Source organism: Lygodium microphyllum, chromosome 11 (assembly GCF_053477565.2).
Source record: "Lygodium microphyllum isolate KBCC chromosome 11, Lygodium_microphyllum_v1.1.10, whole genome shotgun sequence".
Taxonomy (NCBI): Eukaryota; Viridiplantae; Streptophyta; class Polypodiopsida; order Schizaeales; family Lygodiaceae; genus Lygodium; species Lygodium microphyllum.
In genome coordinates, this window is record NC_141145.1 from 10,324,288 (window position 1) to 10,338,663 (window position 14,376).

At 38.4% G+C, this 14,376-nt stretch overlaps 1 protein-coding gene across 1 annotated transcript; it reads right to left on the reverse strand.

Moving 5' to 3' along the window:
- Window positions 1-276: 276 nt before the first annotated feature.
- Window positions 277-11,805, reverse strand: LOC148028537 (TCP-1/cpn60 chaperonin family protein). Its single transcript, XM_087688819.1, has 11 exons — window positions 11,636-11,805; window positions 11,459-11,515; window positions 11,164-11,229; window positions 10,684-10,795; window positions 10,419-10,547; window positions 10,043-10,114; window positions 2,068-2,183; window positions 1,910-1,986; window positions 1,330-1,815; window positions 690-1,005; window positions 277-606 (listed from the first exon to the last, which is right to left on the reverse strand). The coding sequence occupies exons 1-11, from the start codon at window positions 11,645-11,647 to the stop codon at window positions 460-462; spliced, it is 1,590 nt and encodes a 529-aa protein (XP_087544945.1). The 5' UTR covers window positions 11,648-11,805; the 3' UTR covers window positions 277-459.
- Between the last annotated feature and the right edge of the window lie 2,571 nt (window positions 11,806-14,376).

Here is a 14,376-nt window from a genome sequence, read left to right on the forward strand (position 1 = left end):
CGTCCTTGTACCTTGCACATCGTCTCTCGATAAGCCTACTACATATAAGCATATGTAGCAGAATTCTTGAAAAAACATGATTCAGCTTGTTCGTCAACCCAGTGTATTGTGTGCAACCATAGCCGAGCCTCTTAAACTCTGCAGGAAGGAACCTAAAAGCTGCACCTGCCATTTTCTATCAGAGTTGCAAACAGCTAAGCAGAGACGCAAAACTATGAAAATGAGAGTGAGAAAAAACACTTGTACGTTTTCTTCAGGACTAATGCAGCCAGCTGCTAACCATCAAAAAACTGAATATTTGTACTCCATTTCATCTATTAACCTTACAAAATTGTCAAGATCTACCAGGAAAGGGTATTTCCTCAAAGTTCCTCTCTGAATTGGCAGATCCACGAAACATGCACAGAAAGGAAACGTCTCTCATTAGGGCAGCTTCTGATCTTTGATTCCGATACAACTTTACATTCTATCCTCCCTTTGTCTGGGAGCACATTTAATAATCTCATCGACTCTCAAGATCATTTCTGCAGCTTCAGTTGCAGAAAGCAGCACAGCCTGCTTCACTTTGAACGATTCAAAAATACCAAGCTGGTCCATGTTGCCAACCTACAAGGCAAGTGAAGAACCCTTAAAACAATTGATTCTGTACCCAGTAAATGCTGAATAATACAAGTGAGAAAAGCACTTACAGCTCCTGTAATGACGTCTATCCCTGCAGTACTATCCACTTTGTGATGCTCAGCCCTAAGCTGAGCTACAAGGTCGGCACTATCGAGCCCAGCATTGTCTGCAATGATAGTAGGTATTGCTCGGAGAGCTGTTGCAAAAGATTCAATGGCAAGGGATTTCTTTCCAGGGGTCTTCCTGGCCAATTCATCCACATGACTGGCCATGAGCATTTCTGGCCATCCCCCTCCTAAAACAACACGGCTATCAGCAACAGTTTGTTGAAGCACACACAACGCGTCATGTAACGATCGCTCTGCCTCATCCAAAACATGTGAACTGCCATCAAGATAATATTAGCTGTAGAAGCGAGTTGCATTGCACCTCTAATTAGCACGACCATTCAATCATGTGCTGAAGGTTTATGAAACAAGTTAGATCAATCACATGCTGAAGGTTTATGAAACAGGTTTAAAGTTGAATATGTACACTCAACTTACAGATCTTTCTACTAAAGAATGCAAGCAAAGAGGTGGAGCATGTTAGGAGTCACATAGCAACAAAATATTACAAATCAGAGAGCCCCATCGAGCATACAAGATGCATGGTAAGTTTTGCCTGCAAAGCTAATCTGATATTCTGTTGCAGAGTAAGTCAGCATACCTTGCACCCCGGAGGACAATGGTACAGGCCTGTCCCAGTTCAACCCCTGAGAAATGTATCAACTTATCTTCTCCAATCATGATCTCCTCAATCAATTTACAATGACCCAGCTTTACACTCTCTGGGTTGTCAAAAGTTGAGGCAATTTCACCACCTGTAACTAAAGCTAGCCGCTCTATACCATCAAAATCTGCATGTTCAATGGCTAAAATGCCTGCATCTGCAAAGAGCTCCTCTGGGAAGTTGTATATTAGCTGTCTATTAACAAAACAATTGATGCCATGTGCTATTATTTTCTGCACCTTTTTTCTCATCTTGTCCTTCTCTGCAGCTTCTATCTCCCCAACTTTTGCCATTGAGTCAACCCTGACACGGGCACCATAGATCTTGATTTTATCAGTGTCCATGGCTGTATTTGCTACCAAAATATTTGCATTTTCTATCCGTTTTGGCTGTCCAATACCAATCTTCTTGTCCAAAATGAACCTACATGAATAAAACAGATGTTTTATTATCTCTATACATCACTAATGCCACAAAACTAGAAGAAACTGATAGCAACTAATATAAAAAGGTTTACCCTTCATCCAAGAAAGAATCTTTTAAGGATCCACCGGCCTTTTTGATAATCTGTATAGCTTCCAGATTGCCACTTCCCTACATAACTAGATCACTGTTAAAATCTGACCGAATAAACCTACCATAACCGTTAATGCAGCTACAGAACATAAAGAATACCTTCAGGCGCATGATTGCATCAACTGCCAGATTTGCAAAATGGATTTTCTCCTGTGATAAAATCTTGGAGCTTAGAGTTGTCATCGCAATGTTGAGTAGATCCATATGAAAATGGTCTGCCAAGAAAAATTATCACAGCAGATAAGGTATAAGGATGATCAACAGACACAATAAAAGAAAAGCCAAAGATTTGCTATGTTCCTGCCATTAAAAAAATAAAGAGTAAAAATATACCGTGAACAAACAAGAAATATTACAAATAAAACAAGCATTGAATGAAAAAGAAGGTGCACAAGAAGACATTATATGAAAGAGGCATTGAATGCACGACCTTGTATCTAAGAAATGATTGTAATTATTCTATTAATCTTTAGCCAAATAAGCAAACAATGTAAGCAAATAACCACAAGGGGAAGCCAAGAAATCTTGCATGTAAGAAATGATTGTATTCATTCTATTAATCTTTAGCAAAAAGCAAAAAACCACAAAGACAAGCCCAGAAATCATGATATATGTTAATCTTCGCCTCTGGAACAACCAATGTTGCAATTGAAGAACCATTTAAACACTAATCTCTACTTACATCAATGGCATTCACTTAAAGCATGCCAAAAGCCCTCTACACTGAGCTGATGTCAGATGTTCACGTGCCATAAAACATTTTTTAGAAAGGAAGCCGTCAATTGTCATCCTACTTTAGCAATAAAAATAAAGCCCACAAGACAACTTCAACTAGTAAAGTTTTAGTTTCGGACCACCTCAACAAAACATCCTAATTCTAGCATTTTCCCTTATTAAGATGTATAGAATTTTGGATTGGCACATATCAACTGTTCATGATGCAAATAAGGCCTAAGTCCATACTCCGAAGTGCATGAGGAGGACTAGTGGTGAGTATATGAAAGAGGGTTGGCAGTACCTCTAAAGCCTACCCAATCGATTTCCTCTAGCCTCTACATAGTCTTAATGCAACTATTTCATAATCGCAATGTTCAAACCCAATGGTAAGCTTCTTGACTTGGTCATGATTCCTCAGCTCTAGCATGAAGAAACCAATTACTATGCAATACACCCCAAAGGGACCTCTATGGCAATATTTTTTGCTAGACAGTATTCTGAATCATGCAATGACCATCTGAAACAGCTACCTGTTATGTAAGTGGAAACTGGAACATGAATTAGCACCCTACTCAAGAGTTTGAATTGTGGTCTAAGGGTGGCCTTCAAACCCAAGTCCTTAAACAAACACAAAATTGAATGAAAAATACTAACAAAGCAACAGATGGATTATCCAACAGATGAGACTGCAATAAAGACAAAGGAGAGTCCTTAAATGTCATCAACCTAATCCGATGCCCTCACTAACACCTTCGACTGCATCCAAGAACTGATCAGTCTTCTTTACATCCAATGTTCTTTTGGAGTTCAGTGTAGATTTTCTCCTTACATTCTTTCTTTCATTACAACCTCTCTCTTCTCTTCTCTTCATGTTCGTGTTTGCCCTTCTGTTGCACACTCTCACATGGTATCATCACCAAAGTGTGGGCTCACATTTCACAAAGAGAAGGCACGCTTAGCTTACTATCTAGAGCAGGTCTTTCAAAAAGAACACAGTTTCTATCTTGTTCAAGCTTTCTACAGCCTAACACCAAAACACGAGTTTTTTGTATGTTTGCAGCTCTATTTGAAGAGTTATGGAGTAACTACTTGATAGACTTGATGATACCAATGTGGAAGCCATTATTCCTTCGCTAGGCAGTCCCATCAATTAAACAATCATAGAGCGTGCGAAGATTGACATTTGGAGCCTCGTTCTCCTTCTAATAAATCAAATAATTGATACGGTCTCCATCCCATCTTGGTATGCTGCCATAACACGTACTTCCTTCTCTCCCCAAAGAAGATCAACTTGATGGTGCAAACTACTCCCTTGGGGATACAAAGTGGAGTGTATCCTTGACACCTTTGACTTGTGGAACTTTGTTACTACCCCAATCCCTTGTCCCATGGAGAATCCCTGCATGAGGACCAAGCAACCCTTTGGGATCATCTCAATTCTAGAGCATGATTTTTTCCTCTTCATGAGTATAGGATTTTGTCCTTTTGCATGTGCGCCAGTTTTTGGGCCACAACGAAGGCGTGGACGAAGCTCTTTTCTTTGTTTTTGTTTTTGTTTTTTGAGCCGGGTGCCTAAACAGACTCAAAGGCGAAACCCTGTGCCACTAGCTTATGATTTCGCTACTTCCTTCAGAACCAAGGTCCTTGGAAGCTCTTTTCTCTCTACCATTAGAAGATCTTTGCCCACCATAGAGAAAAAAAATTTGAATACTTATTGATGATTTCTCTTCTATGCAAGATCACATCAACAAGATGGACATGTAGGACGAGCTTGTATCCCTTGACACAATGATCTCATCAAAGCACATGACGATGATTCTCATTACTTAGTTGCCATCTCCCAAGTATAATGTCTTCTACACCATCTAAGGTCCGAGAAAGTCTTCTATGGGAAGAGCTAACTCCGCTTGTTTTGGAGCACGAAGAGTATTGGGTAAGGAGCTCACGAGTGACCAATATGCTACAGTGGATGGAACTCCATGGAGGTGTGAGAGAGAGAGAGAGAGAGTACTCTTGCATGCACATTTACAAACTAAAAGATAGATTGATAATGATAAATAAGTGAGATGTAAGTACAAGTGATAGGACCTGAATACAAAGACTAGGCTATGTAGCTAACCCTTTGACCCTTATTTAATGCTAAGTGGTATAAAAGGTGTTCACACCTAAACACGCACTTTTACACACAACAATGTGTGTTCACACACGAGAATAAATAAAGCTAACAAACCTCCCTTTAAGTCATGGGTGACTAAACCCATGACACCAAACATATGAAAAAGTAAAAGGAAAGGTCTTACCTTGAAGAGATAGTGTCTAATCTCATACAATGATTCTGGAAAAGGAGATACATAAATGAGAGGTGCAACATAAGGATGATCACTATATGGTCTACCAAGAAGCTCAAGGACCCAAAGAAAGACATGGTTCAAAGTTGTGTGTGCATGGCTCAGAGACTGATCAAAAGCCAACATGGCTCAAAGGCGCTAGGCACATGACCAAAGGTCAAATACATGGGTATAGCTCTCAGGATCAACTCAAAGGTCACACAAGAAGCGGTTATAATCCCCCTTAAAATATAGCTCCATTGTGAATTGAAAGAAAGAAAAATAAAAAGAAACACAACTCATTTTGGATTAAAATCTGAGCAAAGAATCCCACACAAGTATTTATTGAGGGATCAAAAGGTCTTGATACATGCGTGTGCATGGCCAATGTCTAATTCCAATTACCTAATTTTTATTTTTATTTTTATTTTATGTTCTTTCATTCTTTTTAATTTTAAAAATTGTTTGTCGATATAAAAATTCCCTTTGATGTAGATGTCAAGGATATCGCAATCAACATTGATCACTTGCAACAGCGTTGCAAGCACTAGATACTTGGCATGTCAATTTTTTACTAATGTCAAAGGTGAGTATATAGGTGGTCTTCAACAAATTGATGGAAGTTGTGATTTGATGGCCGAGTGCTCAAACATGAAAAGCCCCAACATTTGATAAAGAAATTTGGAGAAATTTCACTTTAAGTTAAAAATCCTTAAATTGTGTGCAAATTGCCTCTTAGAAGCCAATGTTTGAACTTAACTAATTAAAGTTTAATTGATTAAACTTTCATTTTAGTTACATGGTCAATGATCAACCAACAGATAGTCTTATAAGTAGCACATGTAGCTACGCTACAAGCAAGGATAAGCAAGTGGGAATCAATGAACAAATAGCAACCGTGCAAGGCCAACAACTATAAGATGTGTTGTTGCACAAGCAAGGCAAGTCGATTGGCGAGAGCAAGGTAACTGGCGAGCACAAGGCAAGTGCATGTTCTTTTAAAGGTAAATAATAGTTACCCTAAGTGCCGCCTCATTAAATTTTGATGACGTGGCTTGTAAGTGTAGGCATCGATAATCATATGCGATACAAGATTTGGTATGATAGAGGACATCTAACGACAGGTAATCACTAGGGAGTGCGCAAGTCTAACAAGGTACAAGGCACGCGAGCAAACATGAAACACCATACTTCACTTCCTTCTCTTCTTCTTCTTCTTCTTCTTCTTCTTCTTCTTCTATTGCCGCTCTTCTTCTTCATTAGGGATGGGATGGGGGGAACTCTTGCACATATACAAACTAAAAGATAGATTGATAATGATAGATAAAATAAGTGAGATGTAAGTACAAGTGATCCCAATGAAAAAGATATAGTGCACTCAAAACATGTAGACTCATCCTCATCAAAAGCATATGCTTCCTTATGGTCCAAAATGTGCTCCCCTTACATTTCTAGCATCCTAACATGTACATTGAGGCAAGGTAACCGCAAAGTGTTTCACCCTTGAAACGTTGCGTTTCACCCCAAAACATTTTACCTTCGGCAAATCCCAAGCAAAACGCCTAGTGAAACGAATAAATAATACATATGAGGTAACTTTTTTGCAAACAATCAGTTTCAACTTACACATTTATACCATGCAAATTCTCTTATCAACAAATAATGTTTTTTTCATGAACATTGAATCAATAAGGATGGGATCCTATAAACAGAGTGTGCAAAAAATCCTCGAAAAATCAAGAAAATATATTTTTTCCCAACTTAAAAATCATGTTTCAATCAACTGTTTCACTCAGGGCGTTTCACATTTCAATGAAACATTTCAAGCACTCTATGTGCCAACACTAGTTAAACGTGTTTCACAGTTAACATGCACCAAGGCAAAGGAGCAAATATCACTTCTTTTAAGACTCTGCAACCACCACCTAAGGACTATTTTGGTTATATGTATAGCAGCCCTTTCACGCACAACTGCCTAGTTGACTAACCTAAGAAAGACTCCATCAACTAAAGGCTAATTTGAGGCAAAGTGAGGCAAATTCAGCACGTTGTGATTGTTGATTTATTGCATGATCATCAACTTCTGAATTAGTAGCATACGAAAGAAAACCCTCAAATACATCCAAAGAGTCTAATGTGGTTGGCATTTCAAATTCAACATGCATATGTGTTGAATTTTCAAAGAATATACCATCTCTCCTCACGAAAATATTGCATGTGAAAGAGTTATACAACCACTACCCTTTGCTTCCCACACATTGCCCAACAAAAATGCATTTTATTGCCTTGTCACCAAGCTTTTCACAAAGCTCTTTGGATACATGTGCATATGCAACACAACCAAAAGCAAGAAAATAATCCACACTAAGCTTCTTGCCATACATGCCTCATATGGTGTGATTGTCTTCAATGCCTTTGTAGGAGCACGATTCAAAACATGATTTGCACACATCAAGCCTTCAAGCCAAAATCTTAGGCAACCCTTTGCTCTTCAACATGCATCTAGTCATTTCCATAAAAGTGTGGTTCTTGTGTTCTACTAACCCATTTTGTGGACAAGTCATCCTCACTGTAAATTGATGTGCAATGCCATTGTCCAACAAACAAGCCTCAAAGGCTTTAGACACGTACTTCCCTCCTCTAATTGTAGGAAGAGTCTTCACTTTCAACCCAATTTTAGTTTCCAATTTGGCAACCAAGTGTTTAAAATGGATAAACACATCCAATTTGACCTTCAAGCCATACACCCAAGTATTCCCAAGTAGTCATCAATGCAAGACAAAATCAAGATCACCCCCAAGAGCATAGGTTTACATTATCATTGTGTATAAGCTCTAATTTTTAGACAGCAAGCATTGCACTATCCTTTTTAAAGCCAAATCAATGCATTTTGCCACGAATGTAACCCTCAAAGCATGCAAAGGTGGAGTATCGAAACTAAGCAAAGTATTGACCATCTAGCGCCTCTAAAGAGTCATGAGATTGCCAAAGCTCATGTGCTCATATCTAGTGTCCCACAACTACACATTTTTTATTGCAAGAGTAAGTGTAGCAACTAAAAATGCATTGTTTGATCTCTTTACATAATCATCCAAAAGAAAGAGACCTTTATATAAAGTGCCAAAAACCCTCAATGCAACATCATCCTCTCTCTCACGCACAACGCATTTGTCATCCTCGAAGATGAACTAGAATCTACTTCTATTGAAAGTAAACAATAGAAGTAGAAAGTAGACACTAAAAGCAAGTTCTTTAGAATCCCTAGCACATATAAAATATCCAAAAGTCAAAAATTGCACAAGGAAGTTTTAAATCACGAAAATCTGAAGCAATATTCAATTTGTATGCACTACTGAAGATGCCAAGAACATCATTGATATTCCCTATCACTCCTAAATAAAAGCCCCACATTTTTTGCGCAACTATTGATAAAATTGCACAACTTTGGCGTTTCAACTGCAATTTTATCATTTCGATGATGATGCATGCAAAGGACCTCGTATATATGGGAGATGTGTTAGAAGGTCAAAGACAAGCTAAGAGTGATAGGCAAACCATGAGCACCACTAGGACAAGATGGCAATGTTGCTAAGTAACCAAGCAGTGTTGGTGAAGCAAGAGCCACCCACTATTCTCCAACAACAAGGTCCAACAAAGTAGGAGGGCATCTTGGCGGCAACAATGACATGCAAAAGCTAATGACAAAGGTGCAATGGCAAAGAAGATCCAAGTAATGCGCAATTCAATGAAAAACTAGCAAAGCAAAGCCAATTGCACATGCACTAGTGGTGTACACAAGACTAGGATGCTTCTTGGAATAGGAGATATAGTGAGCAACAAGCGACATGGTGGGCAAACAACTTGTGGTGGCACAATGGGCAAACAATAGGCGATGAAATAATGGGTATAATTGTTCTTCAACAACTTCTCCAAAACCTATGGCTCCTCTCTCTCAAGCTGCACAAGTGGAGCTAAGCTAGCAACAACATGGACTACAAGCAAATAGCACCAATTAAGCAATAACAAGACAAAACCCATTGTATGAAGCTCTAATACCAATTGTTGGATATGGAGGGGTGTGTAAAGAGAGAAAGAGAGAGAGAGAGAGTTTGTATATGTGTGTGTGAACACAAGATAATGCAAAAAAGCGAGTAACAATTTCATGCTAAAAGCTATAAGTATTGGAATCAATGAATGAAAGTACAATAGATCTAAAGCAAGTTAGACCTATACCTAACTCAACTAGAGTCAAACTGACTCTAGAGATACTAACACAACCAACTTAGTTTTATCTATACAACACACTTAAACATAGGGTGTTGTCCAAAATATGCAAATTCTAACATGAATCATCTATACCGCTAAAACAAACCACGATTCAATGTGCTTTTGAGGAATTGCAAGATCCTTATAGTTGTATATTGCTTATGAGTTTTTCTAGGTTCACTTATAAACCCTGTAAGAAGGGCAACCAAAAAGCATAGATCTAGTATTGTATTAAGAGGCCAAATGAAAAAACCCACTAGCCTTTGATAACTCAAAGTATCCACAACCTCTGAATCTCTGAACCAAGAACACCAATATCATATGCATAATCGAGTTGTGAAACAATTCTATAACAATTGCTAAAGGATAGAAGCAAATGTTGAAACAAGGCCTACGTAACCATGTATGATGATACCAAAGCAATTTGTCAAAAAGATGAGAAATGGGGTTGCAAATTTCCAACCATTCAATCAATAACTTGGAGCAACAAAAACAAAGCCATTGGGCAAGTTTTGTGATAGAACTATCCTCCAAATATGTTCACAATTGAATATACAAAAAAGTAACAAAAACTACAGTTTTAAGTTCCCAAGGCTAGATAGCCACATAGACTCCACCAACAATGCTTGTAGCAGCAATAGCAATCCTCAACAACATCACACAAAAACCAAAATAGTAAACAAATGCCTAAAGTGATGATGATTTTGTATCTTTGAAGTGACATTCAAAATAAAAAGACACAAATACATCGAGAAAAAATATACCAGGATTTGCCTTGTTGTCACGAACTCGCTTCGCAAGAATGTCACGAGCACACTCAGCAGCCACTCTATATCCTAATTCAAAAGATAGACAAAAAAAAAGAATTAGACAACATTATCATACATTTCTCATCTTTCAAGCACACTTGGGAGCAAAGTAAGGTGTCTAATGGTTTGAAGATACAAGTGAAAAGTATGCTTTGGACTAGGAAGCAATTGATCACTTTGTTGTGAAGATTCTATTTTATTAATTATCACGGGAGTCAATGTGCAACAAGAACTCAAGTAATGCTTGTAACAAGGATTCCTTTTGACTTCATAGAAAGAACTCACATTGATGTATCATTAAACACCATGCCAAAGGAAAATCAAAATTTACCGTCTATTATAGTCATAGGATGGATGTTCTTAGCCACAAGTTTCTCAGCTTCTCTCAATAGTTCACCAGCTAAAACCACAACAGAAGTAGTGCCATCCCCCACTTCATCATCTTGAACCTTCGAAATATCTACAATATAGACATATGCAGATTTTAGGCAAACGTATGTCCTAAAGGAATGATCTTTTCTAGTTGGTATTACATGAACTAATGCATCATATCCAAGAGCCAATATAGCAAAAAAGTATCGTTCAGAAGGTTATACCAACTAAAACCTTTGCAGCAGGATTGTCAACATGAAGCGCCTTTAAAATCGTGGCACCATCATTTGTTACAGTTACACTGTGACCTCTTCCGGTTGATTGCAAAATTTTATCCTACACAATATAATACATCGAACTGAAAGTAAAAACATGACATTGAAAAGCTCATAAATGTAAGCAACAAAATCTGGTTAGATGATTGTGGTATCCCGACAAGGGGTAATTTATAGATGCTTTGTACTCTTGAAATTCCCATTTACATGATAGGAGAAATTATGTTACCAATTATGATTGAGAAGACGTTAGTCCATTTGAAGCAGCCGGATAGTAATTGCCTTGAACTTTTGACCATTCATAATTATTACAAAAGGGATCATATAAGCAATTTGATCGAGTTAAGTCCTTAAGAGTAGTGTTCGAGTACACCAAGTTCATTTTCCTCAATAACCTCATACATCAAAACGAGATTCTGCGGCACTGACCATTCCTTTTGGTCCTAACGTTGTCTTCACCAGATCTGCAATGGCGATGGCACCAATAAACGATGCCTGCACGGAAAATGCGGCAACCAACAGTTAGCAAAAGCAGGAAGCAAAGACTGCTGTTTCCTGCGCTCTAGCTAGTATTTCTCTAGAGGACGTAAACACGTCCGAAAAATAGAACTCCACACTGAGCAACCAAGTTTGCCATAGCCACAACCGATGCAGACTTTTACTCCCACATGAACACAGACCATATGCAGGAGCTTTGATAATGAATTTTTTATCAGGATCTTACCATCCTGGCTCGCTCTCCCTTCTCTTCAGAGGCCTCATCTTTGAATAGCCTGTCTCCCTGATAAGAGCACATCGACAGGTAGTACAGTGAGTGCGGCGAAGCTACTTGACAGACATAACTGCCGAGGTTAGCATGGACAGGAAATATCAAAGGTAAGCGAATAGAAGAGACACATACCCCTACGGCCATGGCAAGACGACGAAAGCAACTGCGTGTCTGCTGCTATGTGCTATCGCCTCTGTCTCTTTCGTTCTCTCGAAGGGGCGGGAAGAAGAGAGCAAGATCTTGTAGTGGCCGAAGACACCAGTAGCACAAAGAGGCATAGGTCTTGTTCGTTGGCTCATATGTCATAAGGTAGAAATGATACCAAAATTTTAAATGTTTGCTAGGGTAAAGGGCCAAGAGAGTGTCATATGACAATCCCCCCAATAAATTTTCTTTTCCAACCGAGTTACATAAGTATTTTCTAATAATCAAACTATACGTATCATAGGGAGCTCAATACCAAAACTTTAAGGTATTTTGACATTTTTATCAAGTAGATCTAGTTATAAATGAATGGTTTTAAAAAGAGCGACAGTGAGGGACAAATAGAGTGACACTCAAGGATGCATTGTTTTACAGTTCCACAAAATCCAATATATAAACAAAATTACGTGGCTCAATTGTTTGACTCGCACATAAGGTTATATGTAATATGAAAAAAAAATCGTTGTAACAAGAAGTGGCTAAAAAAGTTGCACCTTTTTTGTAAAACTATCACTAAATTAGGGTGGGGTACATTTCGCTTTTGGGAGATGTCACTTTATTGGCCCCTGAATTGATTATCTCTTTGTTCTTCTTTTTCTTTTAATGATTTTTGCATTGACATCCAATGGCATATCACAATTTGCAATGAAACATTCTTATGTCCACCATTTTGGCATTACACTTGCCCATTTTTTGCCTTCTACATGCAACTAACTTTAGTAATTTGCCTTATCTTTTTTTTTTCTTCAGGCCTTGATTGTGTTCAATCTCAAGTAAGAACAATCATTTTGTTTCTTATCATTTTGTTGAACCTCGTGTGGCTAGTCCAATTCCCTTAGATATTCTATTCATCCCTTCTAACAAAACTAGAAATGAAAGGGCCCCACACTCTTAGTGAGCTTCACACGCAACATTGTAGTCTCCATCATGCAACCCCCTGGCTTCAGTGGGCATGTTTTTCTCATGTTGGCTCAAAAGGATGTCCTTATATGAACAATAATATTAGTCAATGGGTCCAACACAAAAGGCTCCAGTATGATTGCTTCTTGCATGCCCTACATGTCCTGGTCTAGTCAACAAAGCATACGAAGCTCAAGGACAACATCACACTAAACATCAATAAGATGGTGCTACCTAACACGAGGATGTTGTTGCTCCCCCTAATTGCCCTTTAATGAAATCAAAAGTTGAGTCCAACCATTGAGTGTAATTGAGGTTTGCTCATGTTAAATAAGATGTCATTCTATGTCTTAAACACAAAATAGTGGTAAAGCCCTAAGTCTACTATTGCAACCTCTTAATTTTATTGTACACTATAGGATAGTTTAGGAATGTATTACAATTTAGTAAGTATGAGCTGGGATTTTTTATTCATGTCAAAACATTAACTAGAAGCCCTCACTCTCACCTTGTTGTGAATCAATATCCTCAATCTACATATAGAATAGCAAAGAGTATGACTATGTGTATGAAATGACATATATTATGATGTGATACATGATATCCAAAACAATAGGCCTTTATGTGCAACTGAAAATAATACCTCATGCGAAGATTAGGGGGCAATGAGACGTGTTAGAAAATGAAATGATGTGATGATACATGTACCACATTACAACTTACTAATAATAGAATATCTAATGTCATATGTGTTACTATTTTTCTCATGTTTGAGCTAACGCATTATGTTTCCCAATGAATTGGCTCTATCAATCATAAGCTGACTAAGACATGACAAAACCACAGTCCTATCTAGCCTCCATTCATTCATTGTGTCACTTTGAATTTTAATGTTGTGTTTGTTATAGAATCCGAGATACACGCTCGACTTTCTTATATACTGAATATATATATGGCGAATATTATGTTGGCACGGAGGGAGAATAGATGAGAGAAAAGAAAGATGTAGAGAGAGAGGTAGAGAAATTGGCAACACACTAGGGACTAGGGAAGATGGGCCAGTCCCCCCGCCCCCCCCCCCCCCTTGTGGAGTTATATTATTGACAAGGAGCAAGCTCCTTCGTTACACATAAGCCAGTTCTTACTTGTAGATCTTGGAATCAAGATCACAGTTCCTTGCACGGTATACAACTGGCTAACACTTGCACAACTTGGAAGTTGGCACCTTTTGATCCTTCTTGAGTCTCCTTCTCTCCTACACAATATGTGTAGGGCTCTCCTCTTGGCGCTTCATTTCAACAGAGCTTCCGTAGCACTTACACCTTCTCTTCTCCTCTTGGAACTTGATTTCAGCAGAGCTTCCGCATCACTTGTACCTTCTCTTCTCCTCTCAAATACATGCAAAGTGATGCTTCCTTCACCTCTCTCTTACACCCAAGCAGAGCCTCCTCTTTTATAGGCTTTCAAGAGCTTCTCTTGGCGAGAGAGTTGAGTTGATCTTCATGCAAGATGTGGTTGTTCCACTCTGCAGCACTAATTTTGAGATATCTCTTTGTGCGTTGTTTGGATGAAAAAATGTCCAATACAAAAGTTGTAGATCTCGTTGTTTTCAATAACCTTTATGACCCGTTTTTAGAGATCGTTTTTCTATTGCAATATATTTTCAAAATGAATTTTCCAAAAAAATAGCTTTTTAAGTTGTACTCTTAACTTGTGGTCCATGCAACCACCTTGAGTCATAGATAAGGAGAGTTCATTAGATTGCCTTG